Genomic DNA, 17456 nt, shown 5'->3' with positions numbered 1-17456 from the left:
AATATACAGTGATTTATCTGTACATGTGTCAGTCAGTCAATATCAAGGCTGTTGCTAGCCAATGAATCAAAGGCAAGCTGGCGGCTCTTTCTGATAGGACCTGTCAGTATGTTAGCTGACAAGCTGAAGACAAAGACGGTCTTTTCTAAACATCTCCGGGAGGATTACTCCTTCCTGGGTTGAATACCATGAACATGGTAATTTCATTGGTGTCCGTCATGTTCAAGGATGCGCTCTGTGGGTGTGCAAAGTGCTGAAACAACTGTCCCTCATGCTGATGAAATGAATATGCCTGTGGTGCATGCATAACATATACAGGTCATATAAGTGCTATGAGTGTTTGGTACACTGGTTTGGGGGCTTGAACTACAAAAAATACATAGAACTTTTTTAATGCCGCACCAGTCAGGGTTTTGAATGCAGTTCCTCTCAGCGGTGGATTGTTTCAGCATGCCTTAGCTTATTGTTTTGGCTGTATGTCTGCAACTTTACTGTTATGGTTCACCCTCTCAGCTCTCATCAGCACCATTTCCAGATACAGATCAGACTACCAACTGGAGATATTTCATTCTTGTTTTACTTTTTGTGAAAACAAATTGAACATTTGTTGTAAATGTAGTTCAACCATGAAATAAACAGAGAGGAGTCACAGGAGTAACTGATTGTCAGTTATACAGTTATAGCTATCTAAAATTCGCTAACATAAGCTAACATTAGCCGCCATAATCCACAGGTCATACCAGACCAAGTAAGGCTGTAACAGCTAAAAGGACACAGCAAGGCTGCATTTTAATGCTCAAGATTTTACTTTCTATTTGTAAGAGGAACAAGGTGTTATTTCTTCTTTCAAAAGAGAGATTTCTTCAAAATCTGTCCAGTGCTGGAACGCTCCAGCTCAAGGTGGAGCTAACAACTTACTAACTAACTAACTAATATAGTGGAATGAAAAGTACAATATTTCCTTTTGAACTAAAGTTGAGTTGAAGTACCTCAAAATAGTATTTACTTAGTTACTTTCCACCACTGCACATAAGGCAGACTTCAGTGCTGCAGCAGCCACTGCAGTCTGTTTGTCCTCCAGGATTTAAAGTCAACTTGCATGAGCTTGTTTTAACACGAAGCAGCTGGATGCCGAGTCACTCCAGAGGAAAAATAGTTGAATTAGATTTTCTCCAGCGGGATCTAGTGACAGAGGTGCCGTAGTATCAACAGCAGATACAATACTCTGGCCTGTGCAAACCTGCATAATCACCCTATTATATGGGGGCGTTACGTATCTATAAAAAACAACTGGAGTGTCAGAATTAACATCAAAGTTAAGCTGCATTTTATAAGGGGGGAGGTGTTTGTGTTTTATAGTTTTCAGTGTCTTGACTGCATGGTTGCTGCATGGTTGCTACTAGCAGTGTTCAGATTCACATGCTGTCCAGATATCTGGCACATATCTATATTTCATTTGAACACTCCTTGTTTTTCTGTTTTCTTCCTTGTAATCTTTTCCACTGATTCATGTTGCTCTCATGAGTGCCGTTTTTACTTTACGTGCCTACAGTGAAACAGTCAGAGTCAGACTCTCTTTCCCTTCGCAAACAATCTGCAGACAGAGCAGAGAGTTGGCAGGTTGGACAAGTAACATGCGGATGTGGCAGTAGCACACTTAATTGTTTTCAGATCTACTGCCTCATGCTGTGCGTGTGTGTGATTGCAGGCAATAGCACATGTTGGCTCTTCTCCCTGAAAAATAAAGCTGCACACTTCTAACTCGACTGTAATCTCTTTATTTTTAGTTCTATAAATCAGCATTTCGAGGGGTTTTCCTCCAAAGTGGAAGGAGCAACCTTTTATTTAAACAAGGATAGACACAAATAAACTGAGTCTACCAAGTGGTTTTAAACGTTCTGTGTTTGACTTTCCTTGACGAACAGATGCTGTATGTATGGCTCAGAATAGTCCAGTTGTTTTGAATTTCCTGTTGTGTTGGCATATCCTAGATACTGTGTAATTGTAATGTAATATGTACCATATGAGCAGTTATTATCATGATAAATTGTTTATGGTGCTGGCTCTGAGTTGAAGCAATACGTCATAATCTTGTGGGCTCTAGGGATATATAAAGTGTGCTGTTTGTCTTAAAGAGTGACAGTCGTGGTACATGACTGCCATGTGAATGTTTTGCTTAAAGTCAATTTTAAAACCTTGAATTGGTGAGCAATAGACTGGGTGATGACAATCTTTGGTAATTATACAAACTTTTATTGCCCCCTCTTTTCCCTTCAACCTAGTTTGATTGATTTTTTGGCCACTAGGAGGCAGTACAACAAACTGTAAACACATCACTGACACAAAAAGTAAACTGTTACATTTAAGGTAAGTCAGTTTGTAGACATTTTTTTTGTTGTCGTCCAGTTTACTCTCTCTTTTAGCTCTGCTCTTGGTCTCCACCATCTTCTGAGAAAAGTGTCAGGCTCTTTAGTTGCTAAATACACCGTGCTGTTCACCCTGTGTGTCACTCATGTGGTGCTGGACAGGTCGCGTCCAGTGTAGGGCTGAAGTAATTGGATAATAATCGATAATTAAAATAATCATTTGCGGTAGTCCTACTACAGTTTGAGTGGTGAGATGGAACCAAAACAATGAGCTGAAGGATGCTAAAACACTTTGTACAGCTGGGTTTGTAACTTTCACATTATACATAATCATTTGATCTGTTGTTGATGTAGAAGTATTGATTAATGGGCATTTACCTTAAAGGAACAATCCATCCTCACACATACACTTGTTATCTGTCTCCATTTTGTTGCGACGTGCGACTGATTTGCAGTTTAATAATACTGATAACAGCTGTAATCAGTTGTTTCTTTGTGAGCTCTGTGTGACACCAGAAAATCTAAATATACACATTAGAAGCATTCAAGTGCTGCATGGCCTACTGTCAGTCATCAGAAAATCATTTCCCTATGTGGCCCCTGATGATGGAGGATGACAACTGCCAGAGGAGTCCAGTCATTGAGATACAGAGCTCATTTTAAACTGAAAGTGATCTGAAGTGCAGGTGTGAAAGCACCCAAGCAAAGAAGTTAGAAGACAGCACATCCAACACAAACTGAACTACTAATCACAGGAAGATTGTTTTGATAACAGGAGTATCTTAAAGTGGAGTTTTCCTAAATCCCATGGTTAGGAAATGACAATAGTTTGCAGGACAAGCTTTGAAACGTTAGCTGGTTGGTCTGGCCTGAGTTCCGACGTCTTCTTCAGCAAAGCCCATCAGCCCCAGCTTCAGTCAGAGCAGCAGTTTGTCCAGCAGTGAAAGCTGGCTCCAGGTCTAACTGTGTGTTTGGATGTCAACTCTTCCTCCCTACAGCTGCTCCTCGAGCGCGCTGCTATAAATAGGAGCGCCCTCTCAGTCGACGAGCCTGGTTAAATATTGGTTTGCTTGGCTCTGCCAGATCTTTCTCCTCACTTTGTTTTAGCACTGCGCCAGCCCCGGAGAGAGCGTTGCTTAGTGTTTGAGTTTGTTCAAGCAGTGACAGCACAGAGCCTAAGCGTCCCATTCATGTCAGTGCTCATTGAATGCTGCCTTGTATGTGCCTTTGTGCCCATTTTAGGCTGTTAAGGCAACTGGTGGAGAGCAGGGGGAAACGGTGTGGAACTGTTCCCATGTGCTCGCAAGGGAGCAGATGCAGAATTCACTATCTGCCTTTTTACAGTTGACCTGTCTGTCAGCACAGACATACCACCTTGAGGTCACTGTTATATTGGTACAGCACATGCTCCAGTGTGCAAACAAGTTGCACTTGAGGCTGAGGAGTTAATGATGTCCTGTACTGTATCTAGTTATCCCTGACCCTTGCCCTGTGGTTTTAACCTCTCTTTTGCTGAATGATCTCTCACCCCTGCACTCCAGAGCCAGACCAGAGAGGCCGGCACGGTCTCAGGGCAGGGCTCGGGGGTCACCATGGGACGACGAGACCAAACGCTCAACCAAGAGCCCAGCCCTCCTCACCCAGACCTCCCCCCTCCTCCTCCTCCTCCTCCTCCTCCTCCTCCCCCTCCCCCTCCTCCCCCTCTTCCTCCACCACCACCTCCTCATCAGCCTCCTCCTGTACCTGCTGCACAAGGCCAGGATGCAGCAGCAGCAGCACCAACCAAGAACCACCAGGGGAAAGCAGGAAAAGGTGAGCCACTGGGACAGTCATTACACAAGTTCTTGATTTTATATTCATATTACATGTCTTAATCTGTTTCACTGTTCTGTATGTGGGTGTGTGTGTGTGTGTGTGTGTGTGTATGTATGTATGCATATATATATGGCCTCATCCCCACCTTCCATCTGCACAGATCACCATGAAGTGTGTGCGCGTCATGCTTTACACCAACTTAAGCCCAGTGGAACAAGATGTAACATGCTAGCACATCTGAACACTAAAACTAAGTGCAAAGAATGCTGCTCTAAGGCTGAGATTTGTGTGTATGTGTGTGTGTGTGTGTGTGTGTGTGTGTGTGTGTGTGTGTGTGTGTCTGTGCGTATTACTCATGTTGTGGGGACATAAATCTGTCTGCAGTCACTATGTGGATACTTGCCTTCCTTGTTATGGGGACAAAACACAAGCCCCCATCATTTCAATCGTTAAATTTTAGGGTGAAGACTCGGGTTAGGGTTAGAGTTAGGGTAGGTCCAGATGACTGTAAGTCAATGTCATGTCCTCTGAAGTGATGGAAACACGGCTGTGTCTGTGAATGTGTGAGCTGCAGTGTAGTATATCACTTTGGATGCATGTGGTTTCAGGTTCACGGTGACCTGTCAAGGCAATCATCACCGAACCTCCTGTCAGACAGTCCCCACTGTGATTAGATTTAATGATCTGTCTCAATATTTTATTCAGTTATGATAAATCAACTGATTGCTATGCATTTCTACATTCCTACATTGAGTCAGAGTTATTAAACAGTGTTGAATTTTTCAATTTAGTCTGTCAGTTCTCCTCCTCTGCATCGGCGCGGCACCACAAATCCCAGAGTTGCATATCTTAAACCCTGGAAAGACGAAGCCAAACCTCCCTGTGTGGATAGATACCAGAGAGAAGTTTTCTGTTGTTTTTGTTGTGGTTTCCTTCAGCCACTATGGCCCACATTAATACAAATCCCACCTTATTAAGGTCTTAGAGCTAACGATGAGTATATTTACACCCAGGAGCGACTGAGTAACATTAGCATTTAATTGGAGACACGTTTCTGGCCACCTGTCAAGTGCAAGTCCAACATTTATCCTGTCTTAGTCTTCACCAACTCCTGAGAAAAACATCTTTAACTGCTAAATGCTGGACTCTTTCTTTTTACCAGCTGTTTGCTTACTTTGTCTGCCTGCTGTTTGCTGCTGGGCAGGTAGCATACAGTGTCCAGCACAAGGTTTATTGGAGTGAAACAAAACTGTTAAGTTCCATCCCACAAAAGCAAAACAGTGAGCTGAAAGATGTCAAAATGTTAAGTAGCACTGGAGGGACCTGCAGAGTTGGGTGATAATTATCTGTGGATGCATAAGAAAACCTCCTCTCACGTTACACATCATCATTTGATCCACTAGAATTTAAATATATCGATTAGGGAAATGTACTAACATGTCAGCAAACATTTTCGAAGAAGCTTTGTCCACTTGGCGTCTCTTCTCGCTTTAATTGCATTTTTCTCCTGCACTGTGTCCGCTGTTTTCATAGCTTCCTCTTGGATGTGTGCCGCTCAAGGTCTGGCACCTCACTGCTTAGAAAGTTCTGATCTCACCCCCGCAGCCCAGAAACATCCTGACCACAGAAAAATAAGACAAACATAAGAAAATACAGGCAGAGGGTGAGATCTCTGCAGATAAACACACCACCACACACTTCTAGGAGGTCATAAGTCATGATGGAGAGGGAGTACTTTTCTATGAGTCTCCATCTTTTCTTTTAAAAATGACTGCATTACATTTAGGTGAGCTTGTTCCAGGGTCCCTGATATTGCGCATCATAATCCAAAGAGTAAAAATCTTATCGTAAAATATTCAAAATGGACAGCAGTGACTCACAACACACTCACGCAGTCACACTCACGCTGAGTTATTGGTTTTCATAAGACAGTTTGATCAGCTCGGGTAGCTTCCATTATTATTCATTTGAAATAAGCCAGTGTACAGTATGTGGTTTTAGGTGGGGCGAGCCTCTTCAGTCTGTTATTGTCTTGGCCCCCTGCCTCTGTAACACAATACTCAACTATCTCACTACCTCATGGTCACACCACATAGCTGTCACCAGCATAAACACGCGCACACACGCAGTATTCAGCGTGTAGAAACACATAAAACACATGCGGAGAAGCGCACACACACATTCTGACAGGCGCACACAATTAGGTTTATGTGCCAGGCCCTACCATTTTCCCTGTGTGTGTTTATAGTGTTTGCTACCTCAGGCCAGGCAGAATGAGCCACACCTCATGTTGGTTTTACAGTGTGTTTTTTAGCACACGCTTAATCTGTGGCTGTAAAGTCACACAGACACAGACAGAATGAGGGTTATGTATCGATGCGTAGTGTTATCATTATTAGCGTATAACTGAAAATTTGTTCACATCATCAGCATGTCACACACACACACACACACACACTCGAGGAGTTCACAAAGTGCTTGAGGATACTTGTGTGTGTGTGTGTGTGTGTGTGTGAGTGAGGGCAGCTCCTCTCTCTTTACTCCTTTATCCCCCTCTTTATTCGTCTCCTCCCTCACTCACGTCTTCCCCTCCCCTGCTGCTTGTCCGTGCACGCCTCATGTGGTTTCAGATAGAGTGTTTTTGGAGTCTAATATGACTGAATTGATACCTGGAGGTCTTCTGCACACACACTCACACCCCTTAGTTAGCGTTTCCACCACTTCAACTCACCTTGTACCTAATGACACGGGTCTAATGGCAGTGGAGCAGCCCTAACCTGCCTCTGCACCTGAGGCCTGCATTCAGGCATAGAAGTAGACAAGATGTGTGTGCACATGTGAATGCGGACAGTCGTCATGCATGTGTGAGTAAGACGTAGCATATTCAGGCAGGTATGCATTTTTATCAAGTTTAACCCAAAAAACTTAATTATTAAGTCAAAATACATCATCTTTGGATACAAATAGTACTTGTTCTGAAATTACACTGAATGCTTAGGAGTGAAGCCGGAGGGATAAATGTGTGTCAGGAGTAGAAATGTCATTGCAGAAACAGAACCAGGAGATGGAGGTTTTAGTGCCAGAATTGAGGGCTGGACGATCATTCAGAGGTCAGTCGTCTTTAAGGACAGCACCAGTGTTTTAGATTTGATGGAAATAGCTGCAGGCAGCTGGTGGGCAGGTTACAGGTTGGACCAGACAGATTTGTGGAGGTTGAATCCCAAGTGGGGAGCACAATCCTGAAGGAGTTGTACAGTAGCAGCTGTGGGGAGGGTTTTGGCACTGCAGCAGGACAGAGTTTCTCTCCAGGAAAATGGAAAATGATTGTGCTTATATACAGAGCGTGGGAGACTTATTGCCAAGAGTTTAGCCTCATCTAATGGACAAAAGTCCATTAAGTTCAGCCAGTTACCGCCGGACCATGAATGTGCACAGCCAATTACTTTGGTTCATTTGTCTCGATCGTAGATGAAACTAGAGGTGTAACAGAAAATGGAAAGGTGTAAATAGTTGTTAAGGCTGCTGAAAGAAAGCTGGGTTATAGTTTGAGAAATGCTCACATCAAGCTGTTGTATGAAATGTATTTGAACATGAGGGGAGATAAAAGATAATAATCCAAAGAGGATAGCAAATAGTGTCATCATGTGACTGAAGTTAACTGATGTTGTGGGAGTGAGCAGTGTGGTTCAATTCATTTATCCTCGTAATTTCATATTATGGGATTGCTATATATTGTGATATAATACATTTTCAGCGAAAGGCCAGTCTGAGGTCGAGTATCAGGCCATGGCTGCAGACAGTGGTCGTCGTTGGCGGCTGAAGCTGCTGCTCTCTACCTACAGGCTGCTCGCTTGTCTTTGACTTACAGCTGCTGCCTGGCTCTTGTGTTTTGGTGTTTTTTTGCTTTCCTCTGATCCGACTGTTACTGCTCCTGGTCGTTGGGAACTTTGTGCAGAGTTGTATGCAGACAATACAGTCATGTGTTCCTTCTCTCCCACCGCAGAGATGATTTTTTTTCTCCTTTTATTCTTGATGGTGTTTATATTCAGTCCGTTGATAACTACAAACACTTCAAATACAAGCCATGTTGATTGCACTGCATGATGTAATGTATATTTGTTGTACTTGTTGTGATGTGATGATGTGCTTGGCGCTGCTGTTTGACCCTGTCTTGGGTTGGACTCGCTCGTAAAAGAGGTTTTAATCTCAGTGTGACTGTCTAGTTAAATAATGGTCATTTTTTTTAGGTCATCCAGCAAAGAACACCATCGAAGTTAATGCAAAAATCCTACAAAAATGGGTCAAGTCAAGGGCAAATGGGCTTGACTGCAGAAACTTGAAAACGTTTCAATTCGCATCCTTCTGGCTGGTGTGGAGCTCCAGTACTGCTGCTCACACAGTCAGCCACTCTAAAGTCTCAATGAGGTTAAATACCTGGGTCTCCACACCAGGCAGTTAGAACTGAAGAAACCACTTTGATGAGAGGCGAAAAGTTTCTACAAGCAAGTCCGTTTACCCATGATTCAGTCCACCTTTAATAACTATGGATGACTAAGAATCTTCACAGACATTCAAACATCCAACATTGCCATAAAGCAGTCCTGCTCTTTGATTTCAGCATGGTCACAAACCCACCAGACATTTTGCACACACTGTACACTGCAGTCATTTTGAGTAGAGGTGAAGCATAATCAGTGCAGGCGACTGGCCAGTTCACACCACAGTCGGTGAAGTTACACCGAATGACACGACTGAACCGCTTCACCCATAGTTTCTGGTTTTGTCCTCTTGATTTACTACTTAAGGTACCAAGTTTAAATTCCTCTGTGCCATTTAAACTAATCAACCATAAATGATATGTTCAAACCTCTGTCTCAATCACGTGACGTGTGCTTAATGATCTGTGAAACCATCTGTGCTGCTTTCAGCGGTGATTGAGAGGGTGGTGCTGAGAGGAGTGACACACAAGTCTGAAGACACCAGTGAATATGTGTTTGAGGTGGGTCCAGTGTAAACACAGAAAACCACATGCTGTTGACTCCTGCTCATTTTTCCAAATTCCCTCTCTTCATCTCTTCATGTTTTTACCCCCTTCTCCCACCTGGTTTTCTGCTCCATCACCTCCGCCTTCCCCTTCTCCTCATCCTTCCTCCTTTCCACTCCTCACTCCAGGCCTGCTGGTCAGATGGTTTTGTGTCGTCGGTTGTCAGAACTCAGCAGGAGGTGACAGAGCTGCTGTCCCAGGTCAGGACCTCTGCTGAAACACTCTTGGTATCATCTGCGTGGAAGCGTGATGTCACCATGTGCTTCATTTAATATGTTTTTGTCTTGATGTTGAACTTTTCTCCCCAAGCTGTCACAAGCATTTCCTGATGAAGAAGTGGAGAAATGCCTCCCTCAGTCCTTAGAGCTGGACCCCAGGTTAGTCCCACAGCACTTCCTGTTCATTATTGTCCTGTCCTGGTGAGGTGTGCTCCAGCTGAGGAAAAATATGGACATTTAATTGAACTCTTTCAGGAAGAGAGTTTGTCTGCTTACCACGGATCAAGTTCTTACTGTCCCTTATAAAGCATGTGCAAAGCAGATTTTTTTGGAGAGATTTAAATCCGGCACGGTTTTTATCTATGTCTGCTTGCTTACAGTCTTTTTACTCACAGTGTTTTGTTGGTGCATGTCAGCGTTACTGCCTTCATGTAACCCAGTGTAGCATGAGGTCTGGCTGGAATGTGTATTGCATCGCCACGCACTTGTGTGTGTACATGCGCATCCCTGTACACATGCAGATTGCTCCATAGTGCCACTGGTGGTCACAAAGGTCTTAGCACTCTTGTTATAAGCATGTCATATTTGCAGAATAGCAAATCTACTGTACCTAGTAAATTCTGTTCTTTGGTGAGCAGCAGCTGCTTGTTCGTTGTCTGGCTCGGAAAGCAGAGACAAGAAATGAAGACGTGGAGTCTTTATTCTCTGAACATCTCAAATCCAGTTGACTTCATTTGGCTTCCCCGCTGTCTGTCTGACTTCCTGTCTGTCCCCCTGCTGTCCTGTCTCTCTGCCTGCACCCAGGTGTCTGACAGCGCTGCCCTGCCATGTCCTCCAGCACCACAGCGTCCAGCTGTTCTTCACCTCCACCAGGCCTCTCTCACCCAACTGTCCTGCCTCCCTCCCTCCATTGCCCCCCTCCCTTCCCACTGCTCCTGTAGCCCCCACCTGCCCCATCACCTCCAGCTCTAGTAAGTCTTTATTTTGTTTTGTTAATCAATGTCCTTTCACGAGTTTGGATTTTCATTTGTTTCTTGTCAAAAAATTGTTGAGAAATATGAAATTATGCATTGCACAAATTATCAGATGGGATCAAACTGCAGATGTCATGAGTATGTTGCAGCAGAGTCTGTAAAACTAGTCTTTACAGGGAGCAGCAGGGGTATAAAAGAGGCGATCCCTATTCTTAGATGCAGGCAATCAAGGTGCCAAGGAGGGACTGTGCAAGATAAAAGATATCATGTCAGGGTTTTGGCGCTGGAGGTGAGAGAAAGAGGCAAGTGAAGAAAGAGGTAATGGAAAGGACGAGGCCATGAGTGTCGGTCTTGGGTGGTAGTAGAAGAGGTGAGACTGCAGGCAGGATTTTCAGTTTGTGTTCTGGAGGTGTTGGAGGGAGCGGACAGGGTCTATTTTAGTCTGGTGTGGGAATTCAGGGTGGCATGTTTGTGTTGGGAAGCATAGAGAGTGGTGACCTCATGTTGTGTGTGTGTGTTGTGGATTCTCTGAGTGTGACTTCATCTCGAAGAGTATTTATAGCCGTCAGTGCAGTGTATATCCGTGTGTGTTTGTGCTTTTTGTATGTGTTTCTGTGTCGGTGTGTGTTTGTGTGTGTGTGTATGTGCGAGACTCGCAGGAGACCCCAGGGAACAGGGCTAATATGAATGTGTCTGACTCTGCTCTAATTTGCCTCCACAAACACGCAGAGCTCTGCCCTCCAACACACTACACCACCGTCCGTTCTTCATAAGCTTAATGTTAGGCTGTAACATCACATTTATTGCATTGAACACATGGCTCACTGCACGCGTGCTTCTAGTTCATGGGTTTATTTCAATAAAAACAGCAGACTTTGCTTTCAGACAAGAACAAAATGTCGCCTGGCCAGTCGTCATATTGATAAACATTCAAAGACTGCACATATGGCTGATTCATTCAAATCTTTCAAATTTCAAATTCACATGCAGTCAGTAAAAATATTTCATGCCAATCTTCTTCAGCAGATTAATGTCTTTGCATTTGAACTTAAAATTCCTGGAGCACTTTGTTTGCACTATTGTAAATTATAAAAGATAAAAAACTATGTATACTATGGTTTTGACCTGATAGGCCTTTATCAGGCCAGAGATGATAATATAATAAGATTAATTATGCCTAGTGCACCACTGTAAATACACATTACAGATAAGACACGATAACATTATTCCATCATATCTATCCTCACCAAGATACAAAATGTAGAACACTAATCACACACTCAGTCCTCAGAGCACAGACTCCTTAAGTTTCAGTGTGTATCACTGTCAATGAAACAGATGTCATATCAGTAACAGATATGACATCCAGCATTCACTGCATCCATGTGGGACATCTGATCATGTGGCTGGTGGCCATAAACCTTCCACCTCCACGAGGAAAAGAATTCCTCTGTTGGGTTGAGGAATGGAGAGGAAGGTGGAAGGAAAAGTGACACCGTCCTGGGAAGGGCTGTAAACTACTCTGTGACTCGAAGAGGTGGTGAAACGCCACATCGTCCCATGTTATTACCAAATGTTCTGCATTCTTCCTCACCTGGAACGAGTCTTTCATAGAAGTCATCGAGCAGTGAAATCAGACAGTGTTGTATGTCCTTAGATGTAGCAGAATGGAGTAAATTCCAGTCTTATTTGCAGTAACTGTGTGTTATGTTGGGTTTGGAAGGTAAACAAAATAGAGTGTAAATACACAGAGTTTAGCTGGTGGTTGAGTTTGATGGAGATACAGTTTGATTTTGAAAGATGTGATCAGTGAAACAGTTTGTGTGAAAGCAATGAAAAGTGATCAGCAGTTTAGTCCACACTGACCTCTGCTGTGCTGCCTGTGTGAGGAGGTTTGAAGCACTGGAGAGAAATGTGTGTTACCAATTGTAAAAGTGTAAACCTGCAAGTGCAGTTGAAGTCAGAGTCATTCCTCATCTACAGCATTTCTGACCCAGACTTCTGCATAAGTTGCACTTTTTCTCATCACTCGTTGTTTCCAAAACCTCCTGATGAACTCACTGTGTTGCCCGAGTTTGATTTGATTTTGTTTGCTCAGTGAAATTTTTGCTTTCACTCCATCTTTCAGATCTTGGCTGTATGCTTCAGTACAAAGGAACCAACAGGTAAGATTTTTTCCTGTCTTTGTCTTCCATCCTTCTTCATCATCATCATTTGCGCCCTCTCAGACTGTCTCTCCTTTCTCAGGGCGGTGTACAGAGTGGCCAGCGTCCAGCCCGTCGTCAGCACCCACAGCTCTGTCTTGACTCGCCCTTCTCCTCACCTCTCCTCCCTCCCTCCCCCTCTTGCTCCCTCCATTCCTCCTCCCCAGCACTCCCCCAAGCTGTCCTCGCTCCCTCCCCCCGTGCCAGCCCTGCCCACCCAGTGCTCCATGGCCGTCGGAGGTGATCCCTCCTCCCAGCCACATCCCCAGCACAGCCAGTCGCACTCGTACTCTCAGCCCCAGCACTCCCAGCACCACCTTCATCCACAGACCAGCAGTCAGTCCAGCACACAGCCTCAGTCCCTGCACCTGTCCCATTCCCAGCCAACATCCCACTCACATTCCCAGTCCCCTTCATATCCGCAGTCCCATTCCCAACCCCGATCCCATTCACAGGCACCATGCCAGTCTCAGTCCAACACTCCAGAGCAGAACGGCATCCTGGACTGGCTCCGCAGGCTTCGGCTCCACAAGTATTACCCCGTCTTCAAACAGCTCACCATGGAGGAGGTGGGTTAGCTTTAGCTTCTGTCCTGTAGTTTGTTTATTTACGCGTTATTTATTCATGCAGTTTAACAGGCACTTTAAAGTTAAAGTCGCAGAGGAGAGGGAGAGACGCTACTGCCAGAAGAGCTGCTGACTCTGTCCTCTGTCTTTCTGCTTTTTGTGTTGTTATCAGTTACAGGTTTGTATTTCTCTACATGGGAAAATAGATTGTGTGGTGTGAGAGTGTGTGAGAAGTGAGTCTCACCACCAGAGAGTTGGCAGCCCTGTGGGACTCCTAACAAATAAAACTTCTTAGTCAATAAAAGAAACAGAGGAAAATTGGTTTATTTACTGAAGTATATTCATCATCATGGATTTCTGCTCGCTCTGATGTAGCCTAATAAAAATAATATTTTGTATATATATATTTCTGTTTTCCAATAAACAACAAACACACTAAGTAACCTACCAAAATCAGTATTTCAAGTGGTGGACATGTGTAAGCCGTCTTTTCCGGTACATGTTTATTAGTTTGAAATCTGTTTCTCTGTGTTACCTACAGTTTTTAGCGCTGACAGAGGAAGACCTGAACAAGTACGACCTGACCCAAGGAGCAAAGAAGAAACTCAAGACTCAGCTAGAGCTGCAAAAGTCAGTAGAGTAAGCTGCAGATGTCACTAATCCACTGTTTTGTAGTCTTTTTAATGCAAACAATGCAGAGGCTGATGTGCTAATGGTTTTTCAGAACAGGAATGTCAAACTTAATACCACTTTCCTGTCTGTGCGCTAAGTATGAAGATTGAGCCAGGCGGTAATTAGCTTAGCTTAGCATAAAACTGGTATGGGGGAAGCAGCAAGCTTGGCTCTGTCTACGTCAGAGATGTGTCTACCAGGACTCTCACAGCAGCGCTCTCAATGAGCTGAAGTTGTCTCAGAGGTTCTTTTGGGGAGACCTGAGAAAAATCCATCACAGCAATCTAACCTGCTTGAAGTGAAAGCTTGAATTAGTTTCTCTAAGTACCGACTGCACATAAATCCTCTGACCTTTGCAATGGTTTTAATGCGGTAGAAGGCAGACTTTGTAATAGAAAGTCATGGAGTTGATGTGACTGTTAAAGATTAAGTCTGAGGTCAAGATTGGACCAAGATTTCTGACTTGATTGACTGACTTGTTAAGTTTTCAGAGACAGAGAGTCGAGATGAGGGCTAACATTCACACAGTTATCTTAGTTTTGTCTGCATTTCGCTGTCTTTGCTTGGGGACACAGCAAAGTAAATTGGGGTTTCATCTGCGTAATTATGATACATTATTGTTTTGTATAATGTAGCCTAATGGAAGCATGTAAACATTAAATAAAGGAGGACCAAGGACTGAATCTTTGGAACCCCACACATCATGTTGCCCCCTCAGATGCATAATTACCCTTTGAGACAGAACAGTTCTGAATATCTGACATGAACCACTTTAGTTCTGTGCCTGAGGAGAGCCCAACCCAGTTTGTCCAGTCTGTTCACTGGTGTTGTATGGCCTACAGAAGCACCACCGACATCTAAAAGACTCGAGTATAGTTATCTGAAAATAAAGCACTGCCTCTGGCCAATCAGAATACTGTATTCCCTGTAATCATGGTATAATTTAAATGTAAATAAGAGCCCGTCCATCATGGATAAACCCCACCATTCTGAAAGTCACTGTGGAACAGTGGAACAAACAATGAATAAGAAGAGTTCAGCTGTTGCTGACAGCTGAATGAACCCTTGATGACTTATACAAAGTTCAAAACAAAACCAGCTCGAAGCATGCACTCACCATATCTCCGCCAGATGTTGCTGGGGACACTGAACTGAAGCAGCTGTTCATCTGTTGTGGCTCCTACTGGCCCTTTAAGAGGAATAAGGAGTCCTTAGTCAGGCTATAAAACAGAGCTGTCAATAAAAAAGCATTATGAGTCATAAATGTGGATAAGAAATATTAGGCTGATTGGTCCAGTAATATGGGAGATTAGCTGCGGACAGATTCACACACACACACCACCAAATGTTTCCCTTGTATGAAAACTCCACAGAGAGCAAACTGTTGTGGGATTTGACCTGGAAGTTAAGTGTCATCATATCTGACTGACATCTATGTGTCCTTTTGAGCCATGAGAGGCTCAGCGTGTATTCCTCTCACATGCTGAGAATCTGCCAGAACATCTGGAGAATACCACAGGAGCAGATTTTAAACTGAGGGTGCACAAAATCAGTCCGAAATCACTCAGGGAAAATCTGTACTCACAACTCTAGCCACTAATCTTGACATGAAATTCCCAGATGCTGAATTCAGCATTGCTGATGCACTGGCAGGTGATGCTGTTGCTATCCCCAGACAAAGTTAGTCTACATACAGAGTATATGATGTCATATATGTTGCAGTATTAGAGTATGCTTATCATTGCGTCTGTAAAAACTAGAATGACTAAAGTGCAGTTTCCAGCGCAGATCTTTGGGGCAGTGCATGGTGAAGTTAGCAGATGCTTTGTTCTATTAACGATTAACAGACAGACTGATCAGCTGCTGATTTCCACAGTAAATATTCAGCAGCACTGGTCCACGCAGTGTCAATGGTTAACCGGCTGAAGGGGGACCATAGAGATAAGATGTGCTTATGTGGAGATAACCAACAGGAACACATGCAAAAACGCAAAAACGTGGACGTGAAAACAAATGCCTCTACAAATGACTCTCTTACTTACACAAACACATCCACCCACACACGCTCACACACCTGCATTGGTGGGTTTCTCACGTGTGAGCTGCACTCATTATCCGTGATAGTGGTGTTTCCATCCCCAGTATCAACAGGTTTCCATTAGGCAGCGTGTGTTTGTGTGTGAGTATGCTTAAACAAGACACAGGAAATGCAAAGTTCCTGCAGTGGTGCCCAGGCAACAGATCTGCAGATGTTTGGGGAAGAGCAGTTGGGATGCTGAGGAACATGTTGAGTGGAAAATGTCTCCCCCTGGTGGTAATAGGAGAACAAGAGCTGCCTTACACCTTTTCGCAACAGCTGGACAGGCTTTAACTTAAGACTTGTGTCATGTTCACAAAACAGGATGAACCACAGCATACATCAAGCTGTGTGTGTCCCCAGCAGAGAGATGAAGATGGAGAAGCGGTCCTGCGGCGGCATCGCCAGGGTGACGCCTTCCAGTCACATGGGACCCTCAGCACATCCCACCTCCACTGCAGGTAACACAGCTTGTTTGTCTCATTTGACTTCATTTACAAGTTTACAATGTTTAGATGTGAAAAAATGTTTGCTGTCAGTGGCCCAAAATCAGTTGACTTGATGTTCATCTGAAAGTGACTTAGAATCAAACTGCGGCAACAGCCCAAGATTGTGGTGTACTGAAATGTATTTAGGAGAGCTGCGAGTGGAGGTGGACGCTGCGCCGCACCATCACCCCGTCTCAACGGACAGCAGCTCGTCCTCAGGCTACTCCAGCTCTTCCTGCTCCCCCCGAACACCACTCTGCTGTGATGGCACCTTCGACAGGACCAGAGACATTCACAGGCGTAAGTTTCGAATCATCACAGAGTGATAATCCTGAAAAAGCAGCTCTGGTAGTGAGAGAACCAGTGTATTATTTGTCTATTGCTTTAATGCTCAAGTCTTAATCAGCGAATTCCCATTCATGCCCAAAATAATGAGAATAAATTGTGACATTAGCATGGGCTGAGCAGAAAGCCCCTGCTCCCCCTGAGCTTAAGACACACATGCAGATGTTGGACCCAGGCAATACTTCCTCTGTATTACTGTGGAAACAAAGAAAGATTTTGATGATATCAATTCAAAAACATGTAACATTGTAAAAAGTAAGTGAATGCGTTGTGTTGAAATTTAACAACACCAAATTTACGTCATTGAAACCTCTGTGTCACTGCCTGGGAAACTACCAGTGTTCCGCCCATATTCATCTGCAGCTGGTAAAATTTCACCCCATCATTAATGTCCTCTACCCTCATGTTACTCTGAGGTGGGATTAACCCCTCCACACACACACACACACACACACATACACACACACACACACACACACAGAGCAGAGCAGAGCAGAGACAGGTGAGGTGAAGATAATGTTGTTGGTTACAAACAGACTGAGGAGTGAACAACACGCTAACGTGATGATGGACTTTTCCTGTGTTTTTATCTGACCCAGAGAATACTCAGCTAAAACAGATCTGTGAAGCTGTTTTGTCCTCATTGTTCTGAAAGTGATGTAATGTAGCCCCGCTGTGTTTCATGTG

At 44.0% G+C, this 17456-nt stretch overlaps 1 protein-coding gene across 1 annotated transcript in view; it reads left to right on the top strand.

The window, feature by feature from the left end:
* Window positions 1-17456, top strand: part of zcchc14 (zinc finger, CCHC domain containing 14) — a 28573-nt gene that overhangs the window by 5651 nt on the left and 5466 nt on the right. The window contains exons 3-12 of the mRNA XM_076732003.1: window positions 3908-4178; window positions 9110-9180; window positions 9354-9425; window positions 9535-9602; window positions 10248-10414; window positions 12546-12582; window positions 12665-13190; window positions 13729-13817; window positions 16261-16397; window positions 16572-16724. Of these exons, the coding sequence (XP_076588118.1) occupies window positions 3908-4178; window positions 9110-9180; window positions 9354-9425; window positions 9535-9602; window positions 10248-10414; window positions 12546-12582; window positions 12665-13190; window positions 13729-13817; window positions 16261-16397; window positions 16572-16724 (1591 nt within the window). The remainder of the gene's footprint in view (window positions 1-3907; window positions 4179-9109; window positions 9181-9353; window positions 9426-9534; window positions 9603-10247; window positions 10415-12545; window positions 12583-12664; window positions 13191-13728; window positions 13818-16260; window positions 16398-16571; window positions 16725-17456) is intronic.

Source organism: Chaetodon auriga, chromosome 6, assembly GCF_051107435.1.
Source record: "Chaetodon auriga isolate fChaAug3 chromosome 6, fChaAug3.hap1, whole genome shotgun sequence".
Lineage (NCBI taxonomy): Eukaryota > Metazoa > Chordata > Actinopteri > Chaetodontiformes > Chaetodontidae > Chaetodon > Chaetodon auriga.
Note: the sequence above shows the minus strand (reverse complement) of the source record. Positions and strands in the feature narration are given on the sequence as shown.